General features: G+C 44.8%; 1 protein-coding gene across 1 annotated transcript in view; it reads right to left on the bottom strand.

The window, feature by feature from the left end:
* Nucleotides 1-3,628: 3,628 nt before the first annotated feature.
* The window catches only part of LOC144134316 (uncharacterized), a 63,065-nt gene continuing 41,529 nt past the window's right edge, over nt 3,629-25,164 (bottom strand). Inside the window, exons 7-11 of the mRNA XM_077667254.1 lie at nt 21,957-22,104; nt 20,209-20,869; nt 17,959-18,103; nt 17,340-17,556; nt 3,629-5,355 (exon numbers count right to left, since the gene is read on the bottom strand). Coding sequence (XP_077523380.1) covers nt 4,700-5,355; nt 17,340-17,556; nt 17,959-18,103; nt 20,209-20,869; nt 21,957-22,104 — 1,827 coding nt within the window. The 3' untranslated portion in view covers nt 3,629-4,699. The remainder of the gene's footprint in view (nt 5,356-17,339; nt 17,557-17,958; nt 18,104-20,208; nt 20,870-21,956; nt 22,105-25,164) is intronic.

The following is a 25,164-nucleotide window of genomic DNA, read 5'->3' as shown; positions in this document are numbered from 1 at the left end:
GGTCATGGTGCCAGCCACCCACCACGGAGTCCAACAAGGGGACGGGACAGGAACTTGAAAGCAAGTACTGCCCACGCCAGCTGTACACCTCAACTATAAACAAATATGACACAACTCAGGGTAGTTGGTCACACAAGGTTAACCCTCGCCGCCAGGAAAAAAGGAAAAACCAAGAAGTGAGTAGGATATAGGAGAGTTGTGAGACAGAGATGGGGAAAACGAAAGATGGAGGGGAGGATAGGAAAAGGCGACTGCCGATTCCCCCCTGTCGGGTCAGGCCGGAGGTGCCGTCTACACGAAGCTGGGGCCAAAGTGGTGTGTTGCCTCCGCCGAGGAGCCTTAAGGGTCCAAACGCTCGGCATCGGCTCAACCACCAGGATCCCCTTTTCTCCGGACACGGTGATGCCACTCACGGCTAGGCGCGGGTGCTCCGGTCCGTGGTGATGCACTGTTCACCATCATCCCCTTGCAAGGATCTCCCTGCGGATGCTCAGGAACCCATGGTGTCGGCACTCACCAATGCCTGCAAGCTGCAGGCGCCCCCCTGCGGGGATGGCCCCAGCATGAGCGTCTCATAAAAAGGGTATACATAAGTGTGAGCAGAAGTGTTTTCTTGATGTACATATTAAGCCTATTCTACTGTAGTACCTTGTCTTTGATGTATGTGTGTCTGAAGTGTCGGCCTTGATGTCTACAGAAAAGCGAGTAATTCTCACTCCCCTATAACAATGTTGATTGGAACAATTTCGGAGTGTCTGCACAAATCAGTTTCCCTTTTGCACATTCATAATATGCAATTTCAGTGGTAGAAATATTTCCTACATACTGTATTTTGTGCAACTTAATTGTGATACATTTTGTGATTACTTGCTGGATGCAATAACTGCCTAATAGGTCCAGTTGGTTTGGTCCATTTGGCAAAAGACACAACTGTAACCAATTCTAATGTCCAATTGGCTCCAGATGAAATTCAATGGAGGCGAAACGCTAAGGCGCCAGTGCGCTATGCGATGTCAGTGCATGTTAGAGATACCCAGGCGGTCAGGTGGTCGAAATTATTCTAGAGCCCTCCACTACGGCACCTCTTTCTTCTCTTACTCCCTGTTTATCCCTTCCCTTACGGCACAGTTCTCCTGGTTCACATGTCCGCCGATATGTGAGACAGATACTGCGGCATTTCCTTTCCCCAGAAACCAACCTTCAATTTCACACCATAGTGCTACAATGCCTAGAATGAGTTGCGAACTCCACACCAAGGAAGCTACACACGATAGCATTACAGGTCACTTAGCCCTACTTCACAACTCCCCAAGAACCATTATGGTACACACGCATCCATCTTGGAGCCTCCTTTTGAGAAGCACTCTCTCGCCAGTCCTCTACCCCAGCAGCCGCAATATGCAACCCGTCACATGACTCCATGCGCCAAACAAAGAGAAGTACAATCTTTCCACACGCTCCGCCTGCTGCACAGCTGGCGTGCTGTCAACCCCTCGACTCTTCATGTCTGTGTTACACCTCAGCTCTCATTGGTTGACAGTGGTGTGATGTCACAACCTTCGCTGACCAATCCTGAATTACTGTGACAATGGTTTTTCTTTAAATTCCAGCTCTAATGCTGTCGCATTAATAGTAGCAGCTAGTGCGCCGACCGAGAGCGCCAAGGTGGGACCGCGCACTACGACTGCCAGCGATGAAGCATCTAAACATGGAGGATAGCATGAAGCATGCAAAGAAAGTAGAAACAGATAGTAGTGGTAGCAAACGATTTTCCCAAGATCCTTTGCTTTTAATTCGGAAATGCATGCATATTGCTACCATTCGAAGAGGAAACACCACAAAAGCACTGGCAGAAGCACCGGACAACGGAGACTTGAAAGTGGCACGAGCAAAGTACTGCGCAACGTTTCCACTAATCAAAAAACCTAATAAAAACATAACCTCATTCTATTCCTGCATAATCTTTTATTACGAAGCCTACAGAAAACAGAGTACGGCATATCACAGAATTAACATCTGTGGTCATGTGAACTGTCAATGTGATTTTCCACTTGAGCACACACACCGATCTTCCGAGTAATTGCATGCTATGATCTGCACTGCAGTTTATTGCATTTCGTGTGCCACCAAAAAAATGTGCTTCAGTGCTACAGTTTTGTGCAGGCTGCAAGGAAGCCTTTACTGCCTTTACAGATCCTTTTTTTTCCCTCTTCCGTCAGAGGGAAGATCGTGACGTCCCAAGCAGAAGCAATGACAGCGTACTGTACCAGTTGCAGCCACAATGTCTTTGTCAGTTTTGCACAAAATCTGTCCGCACGTCATGTTGTATGAATAAAATAAACATACCTTTAGGAATAAAAAGTGCTATAGGTGAGTCAGGTGCTTTCCGAATTGGTGCGGCGATCGGATGTCGCTGCGCTAACAAATAACAGTGTCTACGTCAATCAAACAATTAAGATTATGCATAGCAGGCATGGCGACACCAGACGAGAGGGTGGCTATGAATAAAATTGACATCTTGTGTTGTGGTGTAATGTGCTAAACATAGTGACAGATGTTCCGCAACTTTTTGCCACTTCGTGTGATATTTGTGAATGTTACCAATAAAGGCTACATAACCTTGCCCTCCGTAACCAGATTCAATCACTATTTCCGTCACTCACTCTCTCATAGGAGAGCCAAGCGTGCTGGGCTGCAAGTTCCTCTCCCAGATTCCTAACTCACCCGCGCGGAACGGAGCCATGTCCCATAAAGAGCTTTCACTATACAATGAAAGGTACAGCCAGCATAGTTGTGGCTTCGGCCATGAAATGACATCACGGCTAGCTTCGCTGTGTGATACGATATTCCGAAAACTTTCATTTTTTAAAAGAAAGTCAATTGAACACAGCCAATTAGCAAACTGCACATTTTTGTCACATTATATGGACAAAAGATCACAACAAATGTTCGATTGCTCCGATCAGATGGTCCCTTTCTAGTGTTTTGAGCAGAGGACACCAGCAAAAAGTAGTGCAAAATCGCAACTGCCTCAGTCGTCTTTTTTGTTTCATGGTTCCATGTTTGAAAATGGTAAGGTGCCTGGTTTACACACTGTTCCATTGATGTATTGCATGAATAGCTGCGCAGGAAGCTCTCAGCAGTTTCTGCAACGCTGATACGCGTTCAGCAGTTGTCAGCCGACTGGGTAGCTATATACAGTGATTGGAGATTTTTCAAATGAATAATTTTAAGTTGTGCATCTGGAACCGAGTGGAAAAGGCAAATGGTCATTCCTGTAGGCTCACTTGCAGTGCTCAAGGCGTACACTGTACATTCCAACTGGAGCTTGCACTTGCTTGAAAATACACATTGTGAACTAATTTTCTAATTGATTTGCAAGTTTAATTGGAACCCTTTTTTTTTGCATAGTGGGAGCGGGGCATGTGTCAATTTATATTTGGAGTCAGGTTTTTTTTTCACCACTCAGGGGCACGAGTTGCAGGGTCAACATATATGTGGCTATATACCGTATATGTTGCGGGTAACGACCCTTGCAGAGTACTTCAGGATGTTGTTCCGAATCGCGTAATTTGCACACTCGTTTCTGAAGGCTTAATTTTAGGAAAAAATTGTGCAACCGGGCCAAGGGGCATGAATATCTTTAATAGGGGATACATCTGTGCGCTATGCGATGCCATCGTGCACCGTTAGGCACTTATAAGTGGACTGTAGTACTTTGTATAAGAGAATGGCAACCAAAACAATAGGCCAGTAGCTCCAAACATTTCGTTTTCAGTGCACTGCAAACCGCTATGCACAGAAACATATGTTATTCACAAATGTTGTAATTGAAAATATATTTATTCACAGTTCATGATTATGGACAGTTTTGCTCTTTAGACAAGGTGTCTCTATTAATGAGGCACAAATGTATAAGCACTTTTTCATACTACAGAGCAAGAGACACTATGCTTCTCATAAGCCAACACAACACGTAAACAAAGTGTTGGAAAAACTGTAGCTTAATTTTAACCAGGAAGGTTTCAAGCATGTTTTTAGTCACTGCAAGGGTTAGGACAAATTAACAAAGATATTTGTTGTACCACTGTAATGGTACAGCAAACATTACTGCATTTCTCTTGCAGCACAACGCATTATTTAAGTGAACTGATAGATGCAATGGCAAGTAAAAAAAAATAAAGATGTCTCACTAAAAAAGGGAATGGTTTTTAAAAGAAACCAACATTCAAAGCATATAGCACAGACAGGCTGGTTTTCCAAAGCAAGCTTCATAAACATTTCTGCCACTGCAAGCATAAGTGGGAAAGCATGGAGAAAAAGGAAAGAATTCAGAACCACGCAACACAGCCGTCTGTTCACGGCCGATGTACCTCCGCAACACCGTTTACTTCAAGTTTATTCTAAGCTGTAGAATCCCTAAAATTTTATGTCATCTCACACACCCTCACTTGCAATATGGACACACAAAACAAATTACAAGGATACGCTCCTTACCGAAATGCCCCTTCCCGTCCCCATGCAAACCATTATGGACCCAAACAAGAAAAACCTTATAGCCAGAGTGGCAGATTCATGTAATGTACAATGGCTTCCTGGATGAGCTCCACTGAATACTGGCAGAAAAACTTACAAGACAATTCTGTTCACAGAATTTACACTGCAGGTTGCTCGCAAATGTCATGCGGCAAAAGTGACACTAGAATGGTTTTGCACGCTTGTGGCGTTTAACATGTGCGCTTAAGGCCGTATTATTTGAGAAGACCATGGGACACAGTTGGCATTGGTATGGCTTCTCCCCTGTGTGGAGGCGAAGGTGGCCATTTAGGGTGCTCTTCGTCTTATAGTTCTTGCCGCAATGAATGCACTGGTATGGCTTCTCGCCCGTGTGGGTACGAATGTGCACTGTCAGGAAGGACTTCCTTATGAAGCTCTTGCTGCAATGAGTGCACTTGTATGGCCTCTCCCCAGTGTGAGTTCGAAGGTGGACTGTCAGGAGGCTTTTCTCAGAGAAACTCTGGGTGCAGTGAATGCACTGATAGGGCTTCTCGCCAGTGTGGGAGCGCAGGTGCTTTTTCAGGCTGTCACTTTTTGGGAAGCGCTTGCTGCAATAACTGCAGCGGTACGGTCTTTCACCAGTATGGATGCGGAGGTGGAAATTCTTGCTGCTTTTACTAGAGAACCCCTTGTTGCAATGTTTGCACACATAGGGCTTTTCTCCTGTGTGGATACAGAGGTGTAGTATGATTTCAGTGCGATTATCTGTGTCAAAGCCGCATTCAGAACACATATACTGCCGCCGTGATGGTTGTGGTTCTTCGCTTGGTGATGGGTCATTGCAAGTGGTGACCGATCCTGCACAGTGCAAGAAAGCAAGTTTCTTAAAACATGCTCTCTAGGCTATCTAAAAAACATTACGGACACGACAGCTGCATCACGTCTCAGGAAAAGCTAATGAATGGTGAAGAAGCTCTTGCTTAGCCGTTGTCTTTACAGGCATAAACGAGGCCAACATGCCAATGTTCAAAACATCATGGCCTCAAAATAAAGCTTTGCTTTAAAATAGACATGCACGTGGCATTGTCACGGCAGGCCACTAACACCTTATCATCATAAAATCGTGGTTAAAAATGTAACCAAATAAGAGTTAGTCTCAGCCACTGTGTGACTTCCAATCAGCATTGTCTACTAAAAAATGCATGCAGACAGCATTATAACCCAGTGTGCACATCACATCTTTTTTTCATGAACAGTTGAAACTTGCATAGAAATCAAAAATGATTAAAAACAAGCACCAGATGTGACGTGTGCTCTAATGCTTTTTTCTGCATTTTCTTCAGTAAGGCTGCTGTAGTATCCAAATAAACAAATATATATACATAGAACAAGAAATAAACAAACCAGAAATATTACAGGTCAGATGAGCTTACAAGGTTTTAACATTCCGTATGCGCTCCAAAGGCACCTATTTAATGTAAGCATTATTGCAGGATGTTATATGAAAAGACATTATACTTATTAAAAGAGTAAAAACTATCCACAGTTAGTTTTGTGTCAACACAGCCTCACTATCACACGCACAGGCAGTCCAGCAGCAGTCCCTTGATAGCAGCGATCTCTCTTACGAGCTCTCTCTCATCGCTGAGACAGCCTGAAACGCCCGCCAACGACTGTCATCGAATGCTTTTAGTTGTCGCATGCACAAGAGAACAGACTATTTTTTTTTATCGTCCCGACAACAGTCATTGCAATATCTGTTTGCAAGCTTCAGTGTGAACACTCTTAGCTCACACGTATAGTACAAATGATATAACTCGGTGGTCAAAGCAAAGAATGCCAAACTGCTACAGTAGCAACCGGGCAGCCGAGGGATTTACTGCTTTCGGCTACATCCGGCCAACGTTATCCTATCTGGTAATGTTGCCTTTGACTCCCATTGGCCACTGCCACCCGTGGCACTTGTGGAGAGATGAGGTTGGATGAAGTGGCCAGATATTAGCAGGGCGGTGATCAAGAGGGCTCGGTTATTCTCATTGGTTATCAAAACTTTCTATTATTGGCAGCACTGCTTCTATATATTTTTTAAATGTCAGTCAATGGCTCACAGTGGATGAGGCCCATATCCAAAAAATGCAAAAAATCATAAAAAATTGCCTTCTCAGTACTTTTTCCATGCTTTTGCTACTTTTCGTTCCAATTTTCTTCCACTGCTTGCTTGTTGCATAGCAGTCAATGCAGTACATGCTTCATTTATTTGCTAATTTATTTATCCTCCGGCATCACTGACTGCAGCACGTTGTCGTAATTCAGTCAAGAAAACTTTTGAAACCAAATGTGTTTCCCACTGGATAAATTGAGTTTCCAACCAGTTTCACTTGGAACGGTGTTCCAAGAGGGTAATCCTGATGAAACGTATGAACCAATTACAATCAATTAGACTGCCCAGTTGCACTCAATGTGAACATCTGCATATTCGACAAACAAGGCACTAATATGATTCTTATAATGAGAGCTATCAGCAGCTTAACCTCTTCGCTATCGCAGCGGTTGAAATTAAATGCAATAACTGTGCTGAATGGGGCAGCAACACTGGCCCCAGCATGATGTTGTTGTTTGGGTTTTATGGCACATAGGCAGCGGCAGCTAAGGCCATCATGTGCCAAGCTCAAGGTATAGAAATGGTTTTCTGTAGAATGTTTAGGAATATGAAAAATCGTCGATGGTGTAGATGGCATAAAAATATTGACCTGCCTGGTAAAAAACGGAGAAGAAATCTGGAAATAGCTAATGGTAAAAGCCACAGAGAAGGTAAGGTAGCCTCAGCGGCTATCCTTGGCTGGGCAAGGATCCTGAGTCCCAAGTGGTCAAATAAATAGCCTCAGCCTTTTTCTCAGGAATGAGAAAGTGGCCGAGGTGTACCATGCAATAAAGCGAACTAGAGTTCAAAATTTAGTTTTTTAAGTACCCTGCTTTTTTCAAAAAGCTAAAAACGGAAGGTATGTTAACAATGGCATTATCATCTAAGGGCAGTGCTGGATGAAAAGGAATGCATTCATTATAAAATTGAGTGAAATACTTTTTTCTTAGTGTTTCAAGTTTCACACATGAAAATAAAATGTGATTAACAGTAAGATCATCTCCGCATTCGCAAACAGGTTTGTCTTGCTTTGCTAGCAGGAAGTTACACGTAAGGTACGTGTGGCCTATCCTGAGACGGCATAAAATCACTTCCTTAAAATGTTCCTGGTGAACACGATTTAAATTCACCTAAAACCGGTTTTACCAAGTGTAGCTTATTATTCACTTCGCCGTTCCATGCGGACTGCCATTTTTCTCTTAATTTACGCTGTACCAAGTTCATGCAATCCCCAAAAGGTATGTTTACTTTTTTTATTTCCTTGCCACGAGCTCTAGCAGCACAGAAATCTGTCCTCTCGTTGCCTCTTATAACGACATGACAGGGATCCCAGCAGAATTTTATGTTTTGTCCTCGAGCTGTCGCTGTTACTATCTTGTGTATGATGTCACCAAGAATCGGAGTGACTGCATTTCTAGAGTGCAGAGCTGTAAGTATACTGAGAGAGTCTGTGTAAATAATACTGTTGGTGAGGTTATCGTTTTATATTTTTTCTATGGCCACACAGACTGCGTAACATTCTGCAGTGAAGATGGATGAGCACCGTGGAAGTCGTACTGTTTTCCCCGACTTCCCTCGGACCACTGCACTTCCTACGTAAACATCTGTTTTTGAACCATCTGTATAAAACTGCAGAAAACTAGTGTATTTTTCTTCGAGTGCAAGGAATTCTTGCAGTATATGCTGTTGCGGAGTTTGTTTTTTATGGAACTGAGTAAGAGTGAGATCACAGATTGCAGGAAAATTCTACCAAGGAGGTAGTGGATCTCGTCTCTGAGCAATGTCAGGTAATGTATCTAGTACGCTGAGGTTTTGGCACATCTCTTCAAAACGCAGGAGGAGTGGCCTAATAGCGAGCAGTTTATTGTTAAACAATGTTCTAGATGGGCACTTTGTGACTATTGGTTAACATACGTGTTTGGGCAGTGAACGGATTTTTAAAATGTCTGAGGAGGTGAGCATGGTTCTTCTATCTGTAAGTGACGATTCGTCGATTTCTACATAAAGACTATCAGCGACGTCCTGTAAGCACCAGAGGAAAGGCGCAAACCAAAATTATCTATTGGATCTAGTCGTTTCAGGTACGAAGGTCTCGCTGACCCATAAACAGTACGCCCTTAGTCTAAGGTGGAGCGCACCACTGAGTGATCGATTTGTAAAAGACATGTCCTGTCAGCACCCGAACGCTTACGTGACAGTACTTTGAGTATATTTAGGGATCCGGAGGCTTTCTTTTTCAGTGCGTTTATATGAGGCAGGAAAGTGAGTTTGTTATGAAAGGTTATCCCTAGTAATATGTGCTCATTTTTCACGGGCATCTGTGTTCCGTTCAGATGTATGAATAGGTCGGCTTGTATGCCTCGTTTCAGCGAGAAAAGGATGGCGACTGTTTTCTCTGTGGAAAACTGGACACCGTTCTGATCTGCCCATGTCACTAGTTTATTCATTGGCAACTGTATTTGTCTGTCGCATGTTGCTACGTTTGAGGATGTGCAGGCTATTTGAAGATCGTCAACGTACACTGAGTACAGGATGGACTGGGATTATTTTGCTTATCGAATTCATTTTTATAATAAACAATGTCGTGCTTAAAATACACCCCTCAGGAGCCCCGTTCTCTTGAATGAAGCTCCTAGACAGGGTTGATCCCAGGCGCACTTGAAATGAACGGTCTGAAAGGAAGTCAGTGAGGCAGTTTAACATCCTACCGCGGATACCTAGGTTGCCCATGTCGCGGAGGATCCCAAACCTCCAGGCTGTATCATACGCTTTCTCCATATTGAAGAAAACGGCAAGATACTGCTGTTTGTGTATAAAAGCATCTCTTATTGTGTTTTCGAGGCGAACTAAATGGTCTGTTGTTGAGCATCCCCTTTTTATAACCGCATTGATGGACATCAAGAAGTTCGTGGGATTCAATGACAAATGTTAATCGTATATTAAAGACACCTTCGAAAGATTTCGCGAGACAGCTCGTGAGGGCTATCGGCCTATAGCTACTTGGGGAAGTTGGTGGTTTTCCAGGTTTCAGGAATGGCACTACGATGGCTTTCTTCCACTCTTTAGGTATTTTTCCTTCTGTGAATATTTTGTAAAAGAAATTCAAGAGTGCCTCTATGGCAGGCTGGGAAAGATGGGCAAGCATTTGATAGTGTATCTGGTCGGGTCCTGGAGAAGTTTTATTGCCGGCAGACAGTACAGCATTGATTTCTTGGAGAGTGATTAAATTGTTGTATTGTTGGTTTGCACCTCCACTTGTTGGAAGTCTGTTTTTCAGCAATACTTTTGTATTTCAGGAAGGACTGTGTATAGTGAGATGAACTAGAAACTGCAGCGAAGTGTCCCCCCAAAATGTCTGCCTGTTCCCCTATGCTTGTTTGTATGCCAGGAGTTGTCAAAAGAGGAGTCGCGAACGGTGAGAAGTAGCCATTTAATTTCCGCACCTGTTCCCACATTTTCTTTTATGTTATTTGACAGCTTATAGATGAAATAACTCCGCCATGAAGCTTTCTCAGCACTGCGACGGGCGTACCGAGCTTTTGCTCTTGCCTTTTTAAAACGTACGAGGTTCTCATGTGTCAGACACCTGCGAAATTTGCCTCAGTATTATTTTGATGTTTTTTGCTTCCTTGCATTCCTTCGTCCACCACACTTTGTGTTTTTGCCGTACCACTCCTGAAGACTGAGGAATAGCTAAGTGTGCAGCAGTAATTATACAATTCGTGAACATTTTGTTTATCTCGTCGATACTGAGGTTTTCTAAAACTATATCTCCTAAATTGGCTTGTGCTCTAAAAATTTTCCAGTCTGCAAAATGCAGCTTCCAACGTCGCGGTTAAGTTGGGATGATTTCTGGTGCGGATGTCAAACTTATTAACACAGGAAGGTGATGACTGACATATGGGTTGTCGATAATGTTCCATTTAAAATCGTTAAAAACAGATGGTGAACTAAAAGACAAATCTAAACTGCTCATATTGCCTGAGGTTGGAGAGCAGTATGTGGCCTTTTCCGTGTTTAAGACATATATTGTTTGCGAGAATAAAGTCTTCAATTGTTTGCCCCCTAGAGCCGCATCGCTCGCTTCCCCAAAAAGGGGAGTGCGCGTTAAAATCCCAAACTACCAGATATGGCTCTGGAAGTTCATCTATCAGTTCTTGTAGGTCATGAACTCTTAATGTAAAGTGTAGATGAATGTATACGGAAGAGATTGTTAGTGTTTTGTAGCTGACGATGCTGACTGCTACCACCTCAAGTTTTGTTTTGAGCTTGATTTCTTGAGCAGAGACGCCGCTTTGAACGACAATCGCGACGCCTCCCGAGAGTCGATTTGCCTGCTCTCGATCGCGTCTAAAAGTTTTATAATGCTTTAGGATATGCACATGTTGTGGACAAAGATTGGTCTCCTGAAGACATAAAACTGTAGGTAACAGTGACCCTAAGCTATGTGTTATGCCACTGTAATTCCGCATAAGTCCTCTGCAATTCCACTGAATTAAAAAAGCCATGTTTATGTTTTTGAGAGGAAATGAAGGGGGATTTACTAATGTGGTGGGCCCGGTATGAGGGGCCTGTCTTTTTTCCGCTCAAGAGAGCTGTTCCGCCTCTGTAATGGAGGCGGAGTGGGTGTTGTATCCATCACCTCAACCGAGGTGCTGGAAGACCGCGGAGGGGCCGCACTTATGTTAGTTTCAGGCCTCTCCCGACGAGGGGAGGTCCTGCGAGATGCCGACCCATGGACCGGTGCTCCCTGCTTTGAGTGTGGCAGAGCAGCCTTCGCTGTCCCTGCCTGGGGCGTTGATGGCCCTGCCATAGGCTCTGTGAAAGCGGCCTCAGCAGGTGCCATAGTGCTGTATGGTGCTACGCCCCCGCGCGCCACATCAGCGAAGTTGGGTTTTGCTGTGAAGAGAATGTGTTGGTAAGTGCAAAACGCCTCCTTGCTTCTTTGAATGAAATGTTTTCCTTTGTCTTTATAGTAATTATTTCTTCTTCCTTTTCCAAGATGGACACGCCCTGGAGTACGCGGCATGGTCTCCTTTGCAGTTTGCGCAGCGCGGTGCTGTGTCACATTCCTCAGAATGGTGGTCTTTCGAAGCGCATTTTGCGCAGGATTTGCGGCCGTGGCAACTTTGTGAGCCGTGGCCAAACTTTTGACAGTTGAAGCATCGGCGGGGATTGGGTATATAATGTCCGACGTCGAATTTCAAGTATCCAACTTCAATCGTTTCGGGCAAGGTACAGGTCTTAAATAGGAGGACCATGTGTTTGGTACCTATTTCTTTATCCCTGCGGATCTTGTTTCGGTTAACGTCGATAACATTCTGGTCGGTGAGTCCTTCAAGCATTTCGGCTTCTGTGAGATGGATAAGTCAGATTCAGAGTTTACACCTCGAACTGTGTTTAGAGATCGGTGGGGGGTTACAGAGACAGAGATGTCCCCTATAGACGCAATATTTGAGAGTTTGGAACACTGGTTGCTGTCGCACAGTTCAAGAAGTAAGTCGCCGCTGCCCATTTTTGAGACCTTGTAGCCAGGACCCAAGGTATCGGTTAAGCATTTTGACACAAGGAATGGGGATATTATTCTTGCCTGTGTTCCGTCACTTTCACTGTGGATTACGTGGAACTTTGAAAATGTTTGTCTCTTTTTTGAGAAAAAATCAGCCGCTTCGTTCCACCCTCTTTTTAGAAAGCGATCAGGTTTGGATAAGGGGGAGCCATAAAAAAATTTAGTTTTTCGGTCATGGTGCCAGCCACCCACCACGGAGTCCAACAAGGGGACGGGATAGGAACTTGAAAGCAAGTACTGCCCACGCCAGCTGTACACCTCAACTATAAACAAATATGACACAACTCAGGGTAGTTGGTCACACAAGGTTAACCCTCGCCGCCAGGAAAAAAGGAAAAACCAAGAAGTGAGTAGGATATAGGAGAGTTGTGAGACAGAGATGGGGAAAACGAAAGATGGAGGGGAGGATAAGGAAAAGACGACTGCCGATTCCCCCCTGTCGGGTCAGGCCGGAGGTGCCGTCTAGCGGAAGCTGGGGCCAAAGTGGTGTGTTGCCTCCGCCGAGGAGACTTAAGGGTCCAAACGCTCGGCATCGGCTCAACCACCAGGATCCCCTTTTCTCCGGACACGGCGATGCCACTCACGGCTAGGCGCGGGTGCTCGGGTCCGTGGTGATGCACTGTTCACCATCATCCCCTTGCAGTCTCCCTGCGGATGCTCGGGAACCCGTGGAGTCGGCACTCACCAACGCCTGCAAGCTGCAGGCGCCCCCCTGCGGGGATAGCCCCAGCATGGGCGTCTCATAAAAAGGGTATACATAAGTGTGAGCAGAAGTGTTTTCTTGATGTACATATTAAGCCTATTCTACTGTAGTACCTTGTCTTTGATGTATGTGTGTCTGAAGTGTCGGCCTTGATGTCTACAGAAAAGCGAGTAATTCTCACTCCCCTATAACAATGTTGATTGGAACAATTTTGGAGTGTCTGCACAAATCAGTTTCCCTTTTGCACATTCATAATATGCAATTTCAGTGGTAGAAATATTTCCTACATACTGTATTTTGTGCGACTTAACTGTGATACATTTTGTGATTACTTGCTGGATGCAATAACTGCCTAATGGGTCCAGTTGGTTTGGTCCATTTGGCAAAAGACACAACTGTAACCAATTCTAATGTCCAATTGGCTCCAGATGAAATTCAATGGAGGCGAAACGCTAAGGCGCCAGTGCGCTATGCGATGTCAGTGCATGTTAGAGATACCCAGGTGGTCAGGTGGTCGAAATTATTCCAGAGCCCTCCACTACGGCACCTCTTTCTTCTCTTGCTCCCTCTTTATCCCTTCCCTTATGACACAGTTCTCCTTGTTCACCTGTTCGCCGATATGCAAGACAGATACTGCGGCATTTCCTTTCCCCAGAAACCAACTTTCAATTTCACACCATAGTGCTACAATGCCTAGAATGAGTTGCGAACTCCACACCAAGGAAGCTACACACGATAGCATTACAGGTCACTTAGCCCTACTTCACAACTCCCCAAGAACCATTATGGTACACACGCATCCATCTTGGAGCCTCCTTTTGAGAAGCACTCTCTCGCCAGTCCTCTACCCCAGCAGCCGCAATATGCAACCCGTCACATGACTCCATGCGCCAAACAAAGAGAAGTACAATCTTTCCACACGCTCCGCCTGCTGCACAGCTGGCGTGCTGTCAACCCCTCGACTCTTCATGTCTGTGTTACACCTCAGCTCTCATTGGTTGACAGTGGTGTGATGTCACAACCTTCGCTGACCAATCCTGAATTACTGTGACAATGGTTTTTCTTTAAATTCCAGCTCTAATGCTGTCGCATTAATAGTAGCAGCTAGTGCGCCGACTGAGAGCGCCAAGGTGGGACCGCGCACTACGACTGCCAGCGATGAAGCATCTAAACATGGAGGATAGCATGAAGCATGCAAAGAAAGTAGAAACAGATAGTAGTGGTAGCAAACGATTTTCCCAAGATCCTTTGCTTTTACATCGGAAATGCATGCATATTGCTACCATTTGAAGAGGAAACACCACAAAATCACTGGCAGAAGCACCGGACAACGGAGACTTGAAAGTGGCGCGAGCAAAGTGCTGCGCAACGTTTCCATTAATCAAAAAACCTAACAAAAACAAAAACATAAGCTCATTCTATTCCTGCATAATCTTTTATTACGAAGCCTACAGAAAACAGAGTACGGCATATCACAGAATTAACATCTGTGGTCATGTGAACTGTCAACGTGATTTTCCATTTGAGCACACACACCGATCTTCCGAGTAATTGCGTGCTATGATCTGCACTGCAGTTTATTGCATTTCGTGTGCCACCAAAAAAATGTGCTTCAGTGCTACAGTTTTGTGCAGGCTGCAAGGAAGCCTTTACTGCCTTTACAGATCCTTTTTTTTCCCTCTTCCGTCAGAGGGAAGATCGTGACGTCCCAAGCAGAAGCAATGACAGCGTACTGTACCAGTTGCAGCCACAATGTCTTTGTCAGTTTTGCACAAAATCTGTCCGCACGTCATGTTGTATGAATAAAATAAACGTACCTTTAGGAATAAAAAGTGCTATAGGTGAGTCAGGTGCTTTCCGAATTGGTGTGGCGATCGGATGTCGCTGCGCTAACAAATAACAGTGTCTACGTCAATCAAACAATTAAGATTATGCATAGCAGGCATGGCGACACCAGACGAGAGGGTGGCTATGAATAAAATTGACATCTTGTGTTGTGGAGTAATGTGCTAAACATAGTGACAGATGTTCCGCAACTTTTTGCCACTTCGTGTGATATTTGTGAATGTTACCAATAAAGGCTACATAACCTTGCCCTCCGTAACCAGATTCAATCACTATTTCCGTCACTCACTCTCTCATAGGAGAGCCAAGCGTGCTGGGCTGCAAGTTCCTCTCCCAGATTCCTAACTCACCCGCGCGGAACGGAGCCATGTCCCATAAAGAGCTTTCACTATACAATGAAAGGTACAGCCAGCATAGTTGTGGCTTCGGCCATGAAATGACATCACGGCTAGCTTCGCTGTGTGATACGATATTCCGAAAACTTTCATTTTTTTAAAGAAAGTCAATTGAACACAGCCAATTAGCAAACTGCACATTTTTGTCACATTATATGGACAAAAGATCACAACAAATGTTCGATTGCTCCGATCAGATGGTCCCTTTCTAGTGTTTTGAGCAGAGGACACCAGCAAAAAGTAGTGCAAAATCGCAACTGCCTCAGTCGTCTTTTTTGTTTCATGGTTCCATGTTTGAAAATGGTAAGGTGCCTGGTTTACACACTGTTCCATTGATGTATTGCATGAATAGCTGCGCAGGAAGCTCTCAGCAGTTTCTGCAACGCTGATACGCGTTCAGCAGTTGTCAGCCGACTGAGTAGCTATATACAGTGATTGGACATTTTTCAAATGAATAATTTTAAGTTGCGCATTTGGAACCAAGTGGAAAAGGCAAATGGTCATTCCTGTAGGCTCACTTGCAGTGCTCAAGGCGTACACTGTACATTCCAACTGGAGCTTGCACTTGCTTGAAAATACACATTGTGAACTAATTTTCTAATTGATTTGCAAGTTTAATTGGAACCCTTTTTTTTGCATAGTGGGAGGGGGGGCATGTGTCGATTTATATTTGGAGTTATCTTTCTTTTTCACCACTCAGGGGCACGAGTTGCAGGGTCAACATATATGTGGTTATGTACTGTATATGTTGCGGGTAATGACCCTTGCAGAGTACTTCAGGATGTTGTTCCGAATCGCGTAATTTGCACACCCGTTTCTGAAGGCTTAATTTTAGGAAAAAAACTGCGCAACCGGTCCAAGTGGCATGAATATCTGTAGAAGGGGATACATCTGTGCGCTATGAGATGCCAACGTGCACCGGTGGTTAGGCACTTATAACTGGACTGTAGTACTTTGTATAAGAGAATGGCAACCAAAACAATAGGCCAGTAGCTCCAAAGATTTCGTTTAATTTTCAGTGCACTGCACACCGCTATGCACAGAAGCAGATGTTATTCACAAATGTTATAATTTAATATATACTTATTCACAGTTCATGAACTTGGACGACTTGTTTATGGACAGTTTTGCTCTGGAGTCAAGGTGTCTCTATTAATGAGGCACAAACGTATAAGCACTTTTTCATACTACAGAGCAGCAGACTGTATGCTACTAATAAGCCAACACAACAAGTCAAGAAAGTGTTGGAAAAACTGTACCTTAATTTTAACCAGGAAGGTTTCAAGCATGTTGTTATACACTGCAAGCATTAAGACAAATTAATAAAGATATGTTTTGAACGAAAACATCTTCGATGGAAGTCCGTCTGGTTGGGTTCTTGAGATAGTTGAGAGAAAACTGACGCCAACCAATATATTAAACTTTGCCCAACGTTTCGGGACCAACTCGGTCCCTTCTTCAGGGGTGGCTAAAATGTGCCAGCAGCAGCGGGGTGCTGCCATCACTCTCCCTTTGTTAGCAAGTGGAGGAGTCCACTAATGTACGTGGAAGGGAGCGTTCCTGGAGTCCTATTCATCGCCGCCATTGTGAGTCGGATCTGCCATGACATCACGACCAAGACGCTCACCTTCTCGAAGGCTATTCTATGGTTGGCGCGCTCTCAGTGTTCGGCGAGGGGGTTGGATTCTGAATTCATTAGCCGGATGTCATTTTTGTGTTGCCTTATTCTTTGGGAGAGGTTTTTGTTTCGCCGATGTATCAAGCTGAGCACAAGGAGCATGGAATTTTGTTGACGACACCCGGTTGTTTTTCAGTCGTCGTAAGAAGCAGCTAATTGTCGAAACAGGTTTTGTGAGCCACATAGATTCTATGTTGTCCCAGAATGCGTGCAAGTGCCTTGCTGGCTCCCCTCACATATGGAAGCACAACACGAGCGCGTTTCGTTGTTGTCTGGTCCCCCTGTTTTCCGAGCATGACGGCGACCAGCGCGTTGAATAAAGCCACTTGCGTAGCCGTTCTTCTGTAGGTCGGCGAAAACGGTGGCTTCTTCTAATTTTTTCTCCGATTCGTAGGAACAGATTCAGTTTGCTCTTCTCACAAGAGAGGAGACGACGAATCCCTTGTGGCTAGTAGGGTGGTTGGAATTAATATTTAGGTAGCGGTCGGTATGGTTTGGGTTTCTGTAGACACCGAACTTCAGATCTGCCCCTTTTCTTCTTATGAAGACGTCCAGGAATGGCAGTGTGTTGTTCACTTCTCGTTCCATTGCGAACTGAATAGAAGGCTCTTTTCTTCTTATGAAGACTTCCAGGAATGGCAGACTGTTGTTCACTTCTCGTTCCATTGTGAACTGAATAGAAGGCTCGACTGAGTTGAGGTGTGTAACGAACTTTTCGACCTGCGATGTCTTCAGAATGCAGAAGCAGTTATCAATGCAACACATGAAAACTTTTGGTTTTTCTTGAAACGGCATCAGTGCTTCCTCTTCAGTGGCCGCTATCGTCAGGTTGGCAGCAGTCACCGAGATCGCGGCGCCTATGGCAGTGGCGCTGGTCTACTTATAAAATTCTCCTTTGAAGGAAAAAGCTGTGCTGCTTAGGCAAAACTCCGAAAGCCGGCAGAGTTCTGGGCTCAGGCTCGTCCTGGTGCCTAAGTTAGCGTGCGCTTCGAGGGCTTGCCTCGCTGCGGTAATGGCAAAGTGCACAGGAACGCTGGTAAAGAGCCAGACCACGTCGAATGAAACCATGCACTCGTCCGCTTCCAGTATTCTGTGGGAAAGACGTTCGACGATGTAGCTGGAGCTACGCACTTGCGTTGATGAGTTGCCTGTCAGGGGCGATAGGACTTGGTGGAGGTAGACCGAGAGTGCCTGAAGCAGTGAGGGGGTGAAGTCGACGATGAGGCACAGCGGAACGCCAGGTTTATGAATTTTCTCAGCCCGTAAGAGGCCAGTGCTGAGTCGACGATGGGCCACACTCCACCACTTCACCGTTTAAGGCACTCTCGGCCTACCTCCACCGAGTCCTATCGCCCGACAGGCATCACATCAACGCACGTGCGCAACTCCAGCCACTCTGTCGAACGTCTTTCCCACGTAATACTGGAAGCGGACGCGTGCATGGTTTCATTCGTCGTGGTCTCGCTCTTTACCAGCATTCCTGTACCCTTTGCAGTTTCCGCAGCGAAGCAAGCCCTTGAAGCGGACGCTGACCTAGGCACCAGAACGAGCCTGAACCCAGAAGAACTCTGCCTGCTTTTGGAGTTTTTCCTAAGCAGCACAGCTTTTTCCTTCAAAGGAGAATTTTATAAGTAGACCAGCGCCACTGCCATAGCAGCCGCGATCTCGGTGACTGCTGCCAACCTGACAATAGAGGCCACTGAAGAGGAAGCACTGATGCCGTTTAAAAAAAAACCAAAAGATTTCATGCGTTACATTGACGACTGCTCCTGCATTCTTGAGACATCGCAGGTCGAAAATTTCCTTGCACACCTCAGCTCAATCAAGCCTTCTATTCAGTTCACAATGGAATGAGAAGTGAACAACACACTGCCATTCCTGGACGTCTTCATAAGAAGAAAGGGGCAGATCTAAAGTTCGTTGTCTATAGAAACCCAAACCATACCAGCCGCAACCTAAATATCAATTCCAACCACCCTACTAGCCACAAGGGATTTGTTGTCTCCTCTCTTGTGAGAAGAGCAAACTGAATCTGCTCCAGCGAAGTGGAGAAAAAATTAGAAGCCACCGTTTCCGCCGACCTACAGAAGAATGGCTACACACATGGCTTTATTCAACGCGTTGGTTGGCATCAGGTTCGGAGGACAGGGGGGCCATCAAACAATGAAACAACGAAACGCGTGCGTTGTGCTTTCATACGTGAGGGGAACCAGCAAGGCACTTGCACGCATTCTGGGAAAACACGGAATCTACGTGGCTCACAAACCTGTTTCGACAATAAGCCGCTTCTTACCATGACTGAAAGACCGCGTCCCCAGAGAAAAACAACTGGGTTTCGTTTACAAAATCCCATGCTCCAAGTGCCCGGCGTCATACATCAGCGAAACAAAAAATCTCCACCAAAGAATAAGGCAACACAAAAATGACATTCGGCTAATGAATTCAGAATCCAACCCCCTTGCCGAACTCTGTGAGCGTGCGCTGACCACAGAATAGCCTTCAAGGAGGTGAGCGTCTTGGCCATGGAGCCAAGCCTGTTCAAGATGCAACATGTGGAGTAATGGCACATCTGACTCACAAAGGCAGCGATGAATAGGACTCCAGGAATGCTCTGCTCTGTGTATGTTAGTGGACAGCGCCACGTGCTAACAAAGGAGGAGTGAAGGCAGCACCACGCTGCTGCTGGCACACTTCAGCCACCCCTGAAGAAGTGACCGAGTTGGTCCCGAAATGTTGGGCAAAGTTAAAATATTGGTTGGCGTCAGTTTTCTCTCAAAGATATTTGTTGTACCACTGTAATGGTACAGCAAACATTACTGCATTTCTTTTGCAGCATGATGCATTATCTAAGTGAACTTATGGATGCAATGGCAAGTAAAAAAACAACGATGTCTCACTAAGGGAATGGTTTTTAAAAGAAACCAACATTCAAAGCATATGGCACAGAGAGCCTGGTTTTCCAACACTTCATAAACATTTCTGCCACTGCAAACGTAAGTGGAAAAGCATGAAGAAAAAGGAAAAATAACCATGCAACACGGCCGTCTGTTCACAGCCAATGTACCTACGCGACAACACCGTTTACTTCAAGTTTATTCTAAGCTGTAGAATCCCTAACATTTTAGGCCATCTCACACACCCTCACTGGCAATACGAACACACAAAGCAAATTACAAAGACATGGTCCTTACCGAAATGCCCCTTCCCGTCCCCCATGCAAACCATTATGGACCCAAACAAGAAAAACCTTATAGCCAGAGTGGCAGATTCATATAATGTACAATGGCTGCCTGCATGCGCTCCACTGAATGCAGGTAGAACAACCTACAAGACAATTCTGTTCACAGAATTTACACTGCAGGCATGCAGCAAGAGTGACACTAGAGTGGTTTTGCACGCTTGTGGCGCTTAACATGTGCGCTTAAGCCCGTCTTATTTGAGAAGACCATGGGACACAGTTGGCATTGGTATGGCTTCTCCCCTGTGTGGAGGCGAAGATGGCCATTTAGGGTGGTCTTCGTTTTAAAGCTTTTGCTGCAATGAATGCACTGGTATGGCTTCTCGCCCGTGTGGGTCCGCACGTGTTCTATGAGGAAGGACCTCCTCGCGAAGCTCTTGCTGCAATGAGTGCACTGGTATGGCTTTTCACCTGTGTGGGTGCGAATGTGGACTGCCAGGAGAGACCTCTGCGAGAAACTCTGGGTGCAGTGAGCGCACTGATAGGGCTTCTCACCAGTGTGGGTGCGAACATGGTTTTTCAGGTTGTCACTCTTTGGAAAGCGCTTGTTGCAGTAACTGCAGCGGAACGGCCTTTCACCAGTGTGAATACGGAGGTGGTTAGTAAGGATTCCCTTCTGTGAGTACCCTTTGCCACAATGCTTGCACATATAGGGCTTTTCCCCCGTGTGGATACAGAGATGATGCATCATTTGGGTGTGATTATTGGTGGTATAGCTGCACTCAGAACATGAAAACTGCTGCACTCCTGCTTGCGATTTTCGCTGAGGCGATGAGTCACGGCTGCTATAAGAGGTGTCTGACCCTGCACAGCGGAAGAAAGCAAGTCTTTTAAAACATACTTGTTATGCATGTTTTCTAGAAAAATACATAAGACGAGTGCTGGATCAGTTCTCAAGGATTAAAGGATAGAGTAGGTTCCCTGGCTTAGGTCTTTTCTTTACAGGCATAAGCGAGGTCAAATTTAATTAACAACATTCAATACAAACTGGCCTTAAAGGTTAGCTTTGAAGTAGGCATGTACTTGGTATCATCATGGCAGGCCACAAACAGCTCATCGTTGCAGAAAAGTGGTTGAAAATATAACTGAGTGAACAGCTACACACTCTCAGCCACTGATGACTTCTAATCAGCTTGCTGACACAAAGTCCATGCAACACTCCAGACCGGTATGCTTCGTACAGCTTCATTTTGTCACCACCTTAACCTCAAGAGCAAATCTGAAACTAAAAATTTCCAACAAAACCAATTTTGTAAGCAAGGTGTGCCAGGCCAACAACTTTTCTGCATTCTGATATCCGATTTGATATATAGGGTTATACATCCCAAAGATGCAACGGGCTGTGAAAAATGCCGCAGTGGTGAGCTCCAGAATAATTGACCACCTGTAGTTCTTTAACATAGTAACATCGCACAGCACACAGGGGCATTGCGTGCCGCCTCCACAGAAACTGCAGTTGCCATATCCCCGACTGCCATAAAAGTTATCTGATGGAAGCAGCATTAAAAGCTGTCAAGCAAAATGACACTGCCTTGTGTAATGCATGACCAAAAATATCTAATTACTTAGTGCCAACAGAGCCTCATTATGTGTAAATCTTTTTTTTCTTGCAGGTATTGGTGGCACCAGATAATGTGGGTTATAATATGGTGCTTCGTGGTATATGTAACAATCACAGTCAGGCTTGCATATTAGAGGAACACTGCAGACAAACAGAAGTGGGTTGCATTGTTACTGTACCGTGTCTTAAAGGGACTCTAATAAAGTTGCCGTATGCCTGGGATATTAAAGCACGCTGCTCCACGAATATTTTCCAGCAAGAATTTTTTTAATGGACTTTGTAGAAACTGAGTTACCTATAGTCAGAATCTGAGTTTCAGCGTCTTCGCACCTTTCCATTTTCTCTGGGCACTTTTTGCATGCTGGAAGGTCGGCACTCCTCTGCTGTCCCTGCCTTCGAGGGCGGACATTGCTGATCCGCAGGAGCTATGCAGCTTAGTGGCCGCGGCCATGGTAGCTGCCTGACGTCTTGAAAGAATCTAATCAATAGCCACCTCTCAACTTGCATACGCAGGTGCGAGCAACGGATGAGGATGTCAGCATGAAAACGTCGCCAGGAATGGCTCGCAAGATTTCGCACGTGATTGTGGATTCTCCGCTGTGTGTAGATATGAATTATTGGTTTCAGGTTATCATGACAACACAAAGCAGTGATTGAGCAAGTTGATGTGCTCTCCTCGGAAAATGTTTCACAGCCCCTCTAATCGCAGGGAAAGCACTCTCACCAGAAACTGCTTTTATTAGCAAGAAAATGCCATAAAACAAAATGCAACTGTCACGGCTACCACCCAATTTTTGGGTGCAGACCACAGAGACTACGCTACACCGCAATTCTTTTCAATACGGCGGCAACCCACCCTTTTGGTAAGTGCACCACGAGTTAAAATTGACTCATGAGAAAATTTTTACATCAGATTTTCTCGGCGACAGTCTTTTCTTGGCAGACAAGTGTCAGCGTAGCCAGATAGGCCCAGAGAACAATTTTCTTCTGGGAACAATATCTGGACAGAGTTGTCCTCAGTCCTCTTTAATAACAATACAGACTATTTTAAGTATCTGCCGAATGTGGCCAATCAGAAACTTATGGAAAATGTGGTAAAATATTGTAGAGCACTGTAGTCTGCTGCATTCGAGAAATGTGAAAGCATTTGCATTTGAACGTCAGCAACTCTTTTATGCAAGTCGTTGTCACACCACACTTATCATGTGACCCTTGGATTATGTGAAAAACTTTTTGCTTGCAAAGTCATCGCTGTCTAACATCAGTACACATCCCCAATGCACTTTACCATTGTACACACCACAACGCGCTCACATCGTGCCCCTCTAACATGCTTGAACACATGACCCTTCGTCGTGCATGCGTTGCATGCCCGCCTGGCACACAGAGGGCCTGGGTTTGAACCGCAGTGCCGGCAAATTTCTTTTTTCGAAAGGTCATTTTCGTGCGGACACGCTCTGCCGACACACTCTGCTGACAGATTCTGTACACGCCACTCATGAGACAAGAAATGCTTTCGCATTAAAAGCTGTGAAAGTGATGGATGCAACACAAGTGCAAATGAGCCCTGTACACAGTTCGAAAGTGAAACAAAGCACCTGAAAGCACAGAAGAAACGTCAGGAAAATTAGAAGCAAGCAAAAAAAGGGACAGTATTTCATACAATTCCAGGCACCATTTGGAACGTACATTGCTTAGACCTTTTAACCACCCTTGCTTGTCACTCTCTTTTTTACAATACATACCATCACAACTAACAGCTAACTATAATCAGAACCATCACTATGACTAAGAAAACATTACGCATGCAACAGGCATTCGAATATGTATTCAAATCTATTGTACGCTCAAATTTGTGTTCACGGTATGAAATGAAACTTCATTTGCATCTTGCCCATTTTAAATTAGTAGACACCAAATTTCAGGATGCATACTTTTTCCCTAGGAGTGATCCGCTGGACAATGGTATACAAGTCACGACGTGGACTTCACCCATGGCAACTTAATTATTTATAACTATTTTTTCTCATGTTTCTATTTCAAAAGCTGAATGACGACTGTTAAGTATAAGAACTGTTCAGGGCACTTCAGGCACACAAGAAACTGCGACACAATTCCTGACTGTTCATTTTTTGTAATCCCAACCCTTGAGCAGGCTTGCGTAGGGGAAAAAAGTTTACTTAAACTGAAGTAAAGAAAGCAGCAACCATACTGCAGTTTTTGTATATCTATGTAACCTGAATGCATTTTTTACATGACCACCGTCATCTGGCTGTTAAAGCCAAAACCGCAACGGCATGAGAAAAAAATTCAATTATGAAATATACCGCCTGTTAGTGTAATCCACGTGGCTTTCTGTGTTCTAATGTGCTGCCTACCATTACAATGAGAGAAAACGCAGCTATATACTCCATTAAACACTAACTTCTAGTTATGAGAGAGTTCAATCTTTTACAACCTAGGTTATTAACATGGCGGGTTCCACACAGAGTATATGCTGCATTTGTAAGGCTATTAAAACCATACTCTACCAGTTCAAGTACTATTAACGTAAGTGTACCATTACAAGTAACTAACTATAAATCTATAAACATAGCAGCATAATGTACTGTTTGGTTTATGGTTTATGGGGTTTTAACGTCCCAAAGTGATTCAGGCTATGTGAGACGACGTAGTGAAGGGCTCCGGAAATTTCGACCACCTGGGGTTCTTTACCTTGCACTGACATCGCACAGTACACAGGCCTCTAGAGAAATTCGACCGCCACGGCTGGGATCGAACCCGCGTCTTTCGGGCCGGCAGCCGAGCACCGTAACCACTCAGCCACTGCGACGGCTCTTAATGAAGTGCTGAAACTATGGATGACGAAACACTTCAAAACACACACCGTTACCAAAGCTGATCACTGCTTTGCCACAGATGCTTGGCATCCTGCTGCTGATGCTTGCACGTCCCTTTAGCACATATAAAATTACTTACTCCACTTCCGCACAACAAACTATTAATACCTGGGATGGAAAAAGGGTGCAGCACGAAACCTTTCATAACAGTACGTACACGTCGTGAAGGTCAAGAAAATAGACAGTAGTCCCTAAAGGAGGTGTCCCTAAGAGCATAAAACGGACACAACAATCATGAACTCAAGCCATGTGCTGGGGTAGCAGGTGATGCACAGACGCAATTTGGCAAAATGCTCTGCACTCAATACTCTTCATTCCCCTTTAAGTACCTATTAGCCTAACCAGTCTGCTTATAACAAGTAAATTTTGTGAGCACACACAGTTACCACGTTGGCAGTAGGCACAGTTACACATAAGGAATACTTCATGGTGCAGCTAGAACATTGCAAGGAAAGTAAAGAACTGACAGGAGAGTAACTGTGTCTGTAAAGATAGCATTAACATGTAAGGCAAATGTGCACAAATTTGCAGGAGATCCTGCAAATCTGAAAGAAGGAAAATAAAAGCAAAGCAGCCGTAGATTGTTGCAACAGTGATCATGATGACGACGATGATGATTATGAATTTTTATGGCGCAA

This window comes from Amblyomma americanum, chromosome 5 (genome assembly GCF_052857255.1).
Source record: "Amblyomma americanum isolate KBUSLIRL-KWMA chromosome 5, ASM5285725v1, whole genome shotgun sequence".
NCBI lineage: Eukaryota > Metazoa > Arthropoda > Arachnida > Ixodida > Ixodidae > Amblyomma > Amblyomma americanum.
Note: the sequence above shows the minus strand (reverse complement) of the source record. Positions and strands in the feature narration are given on the sequence as shown.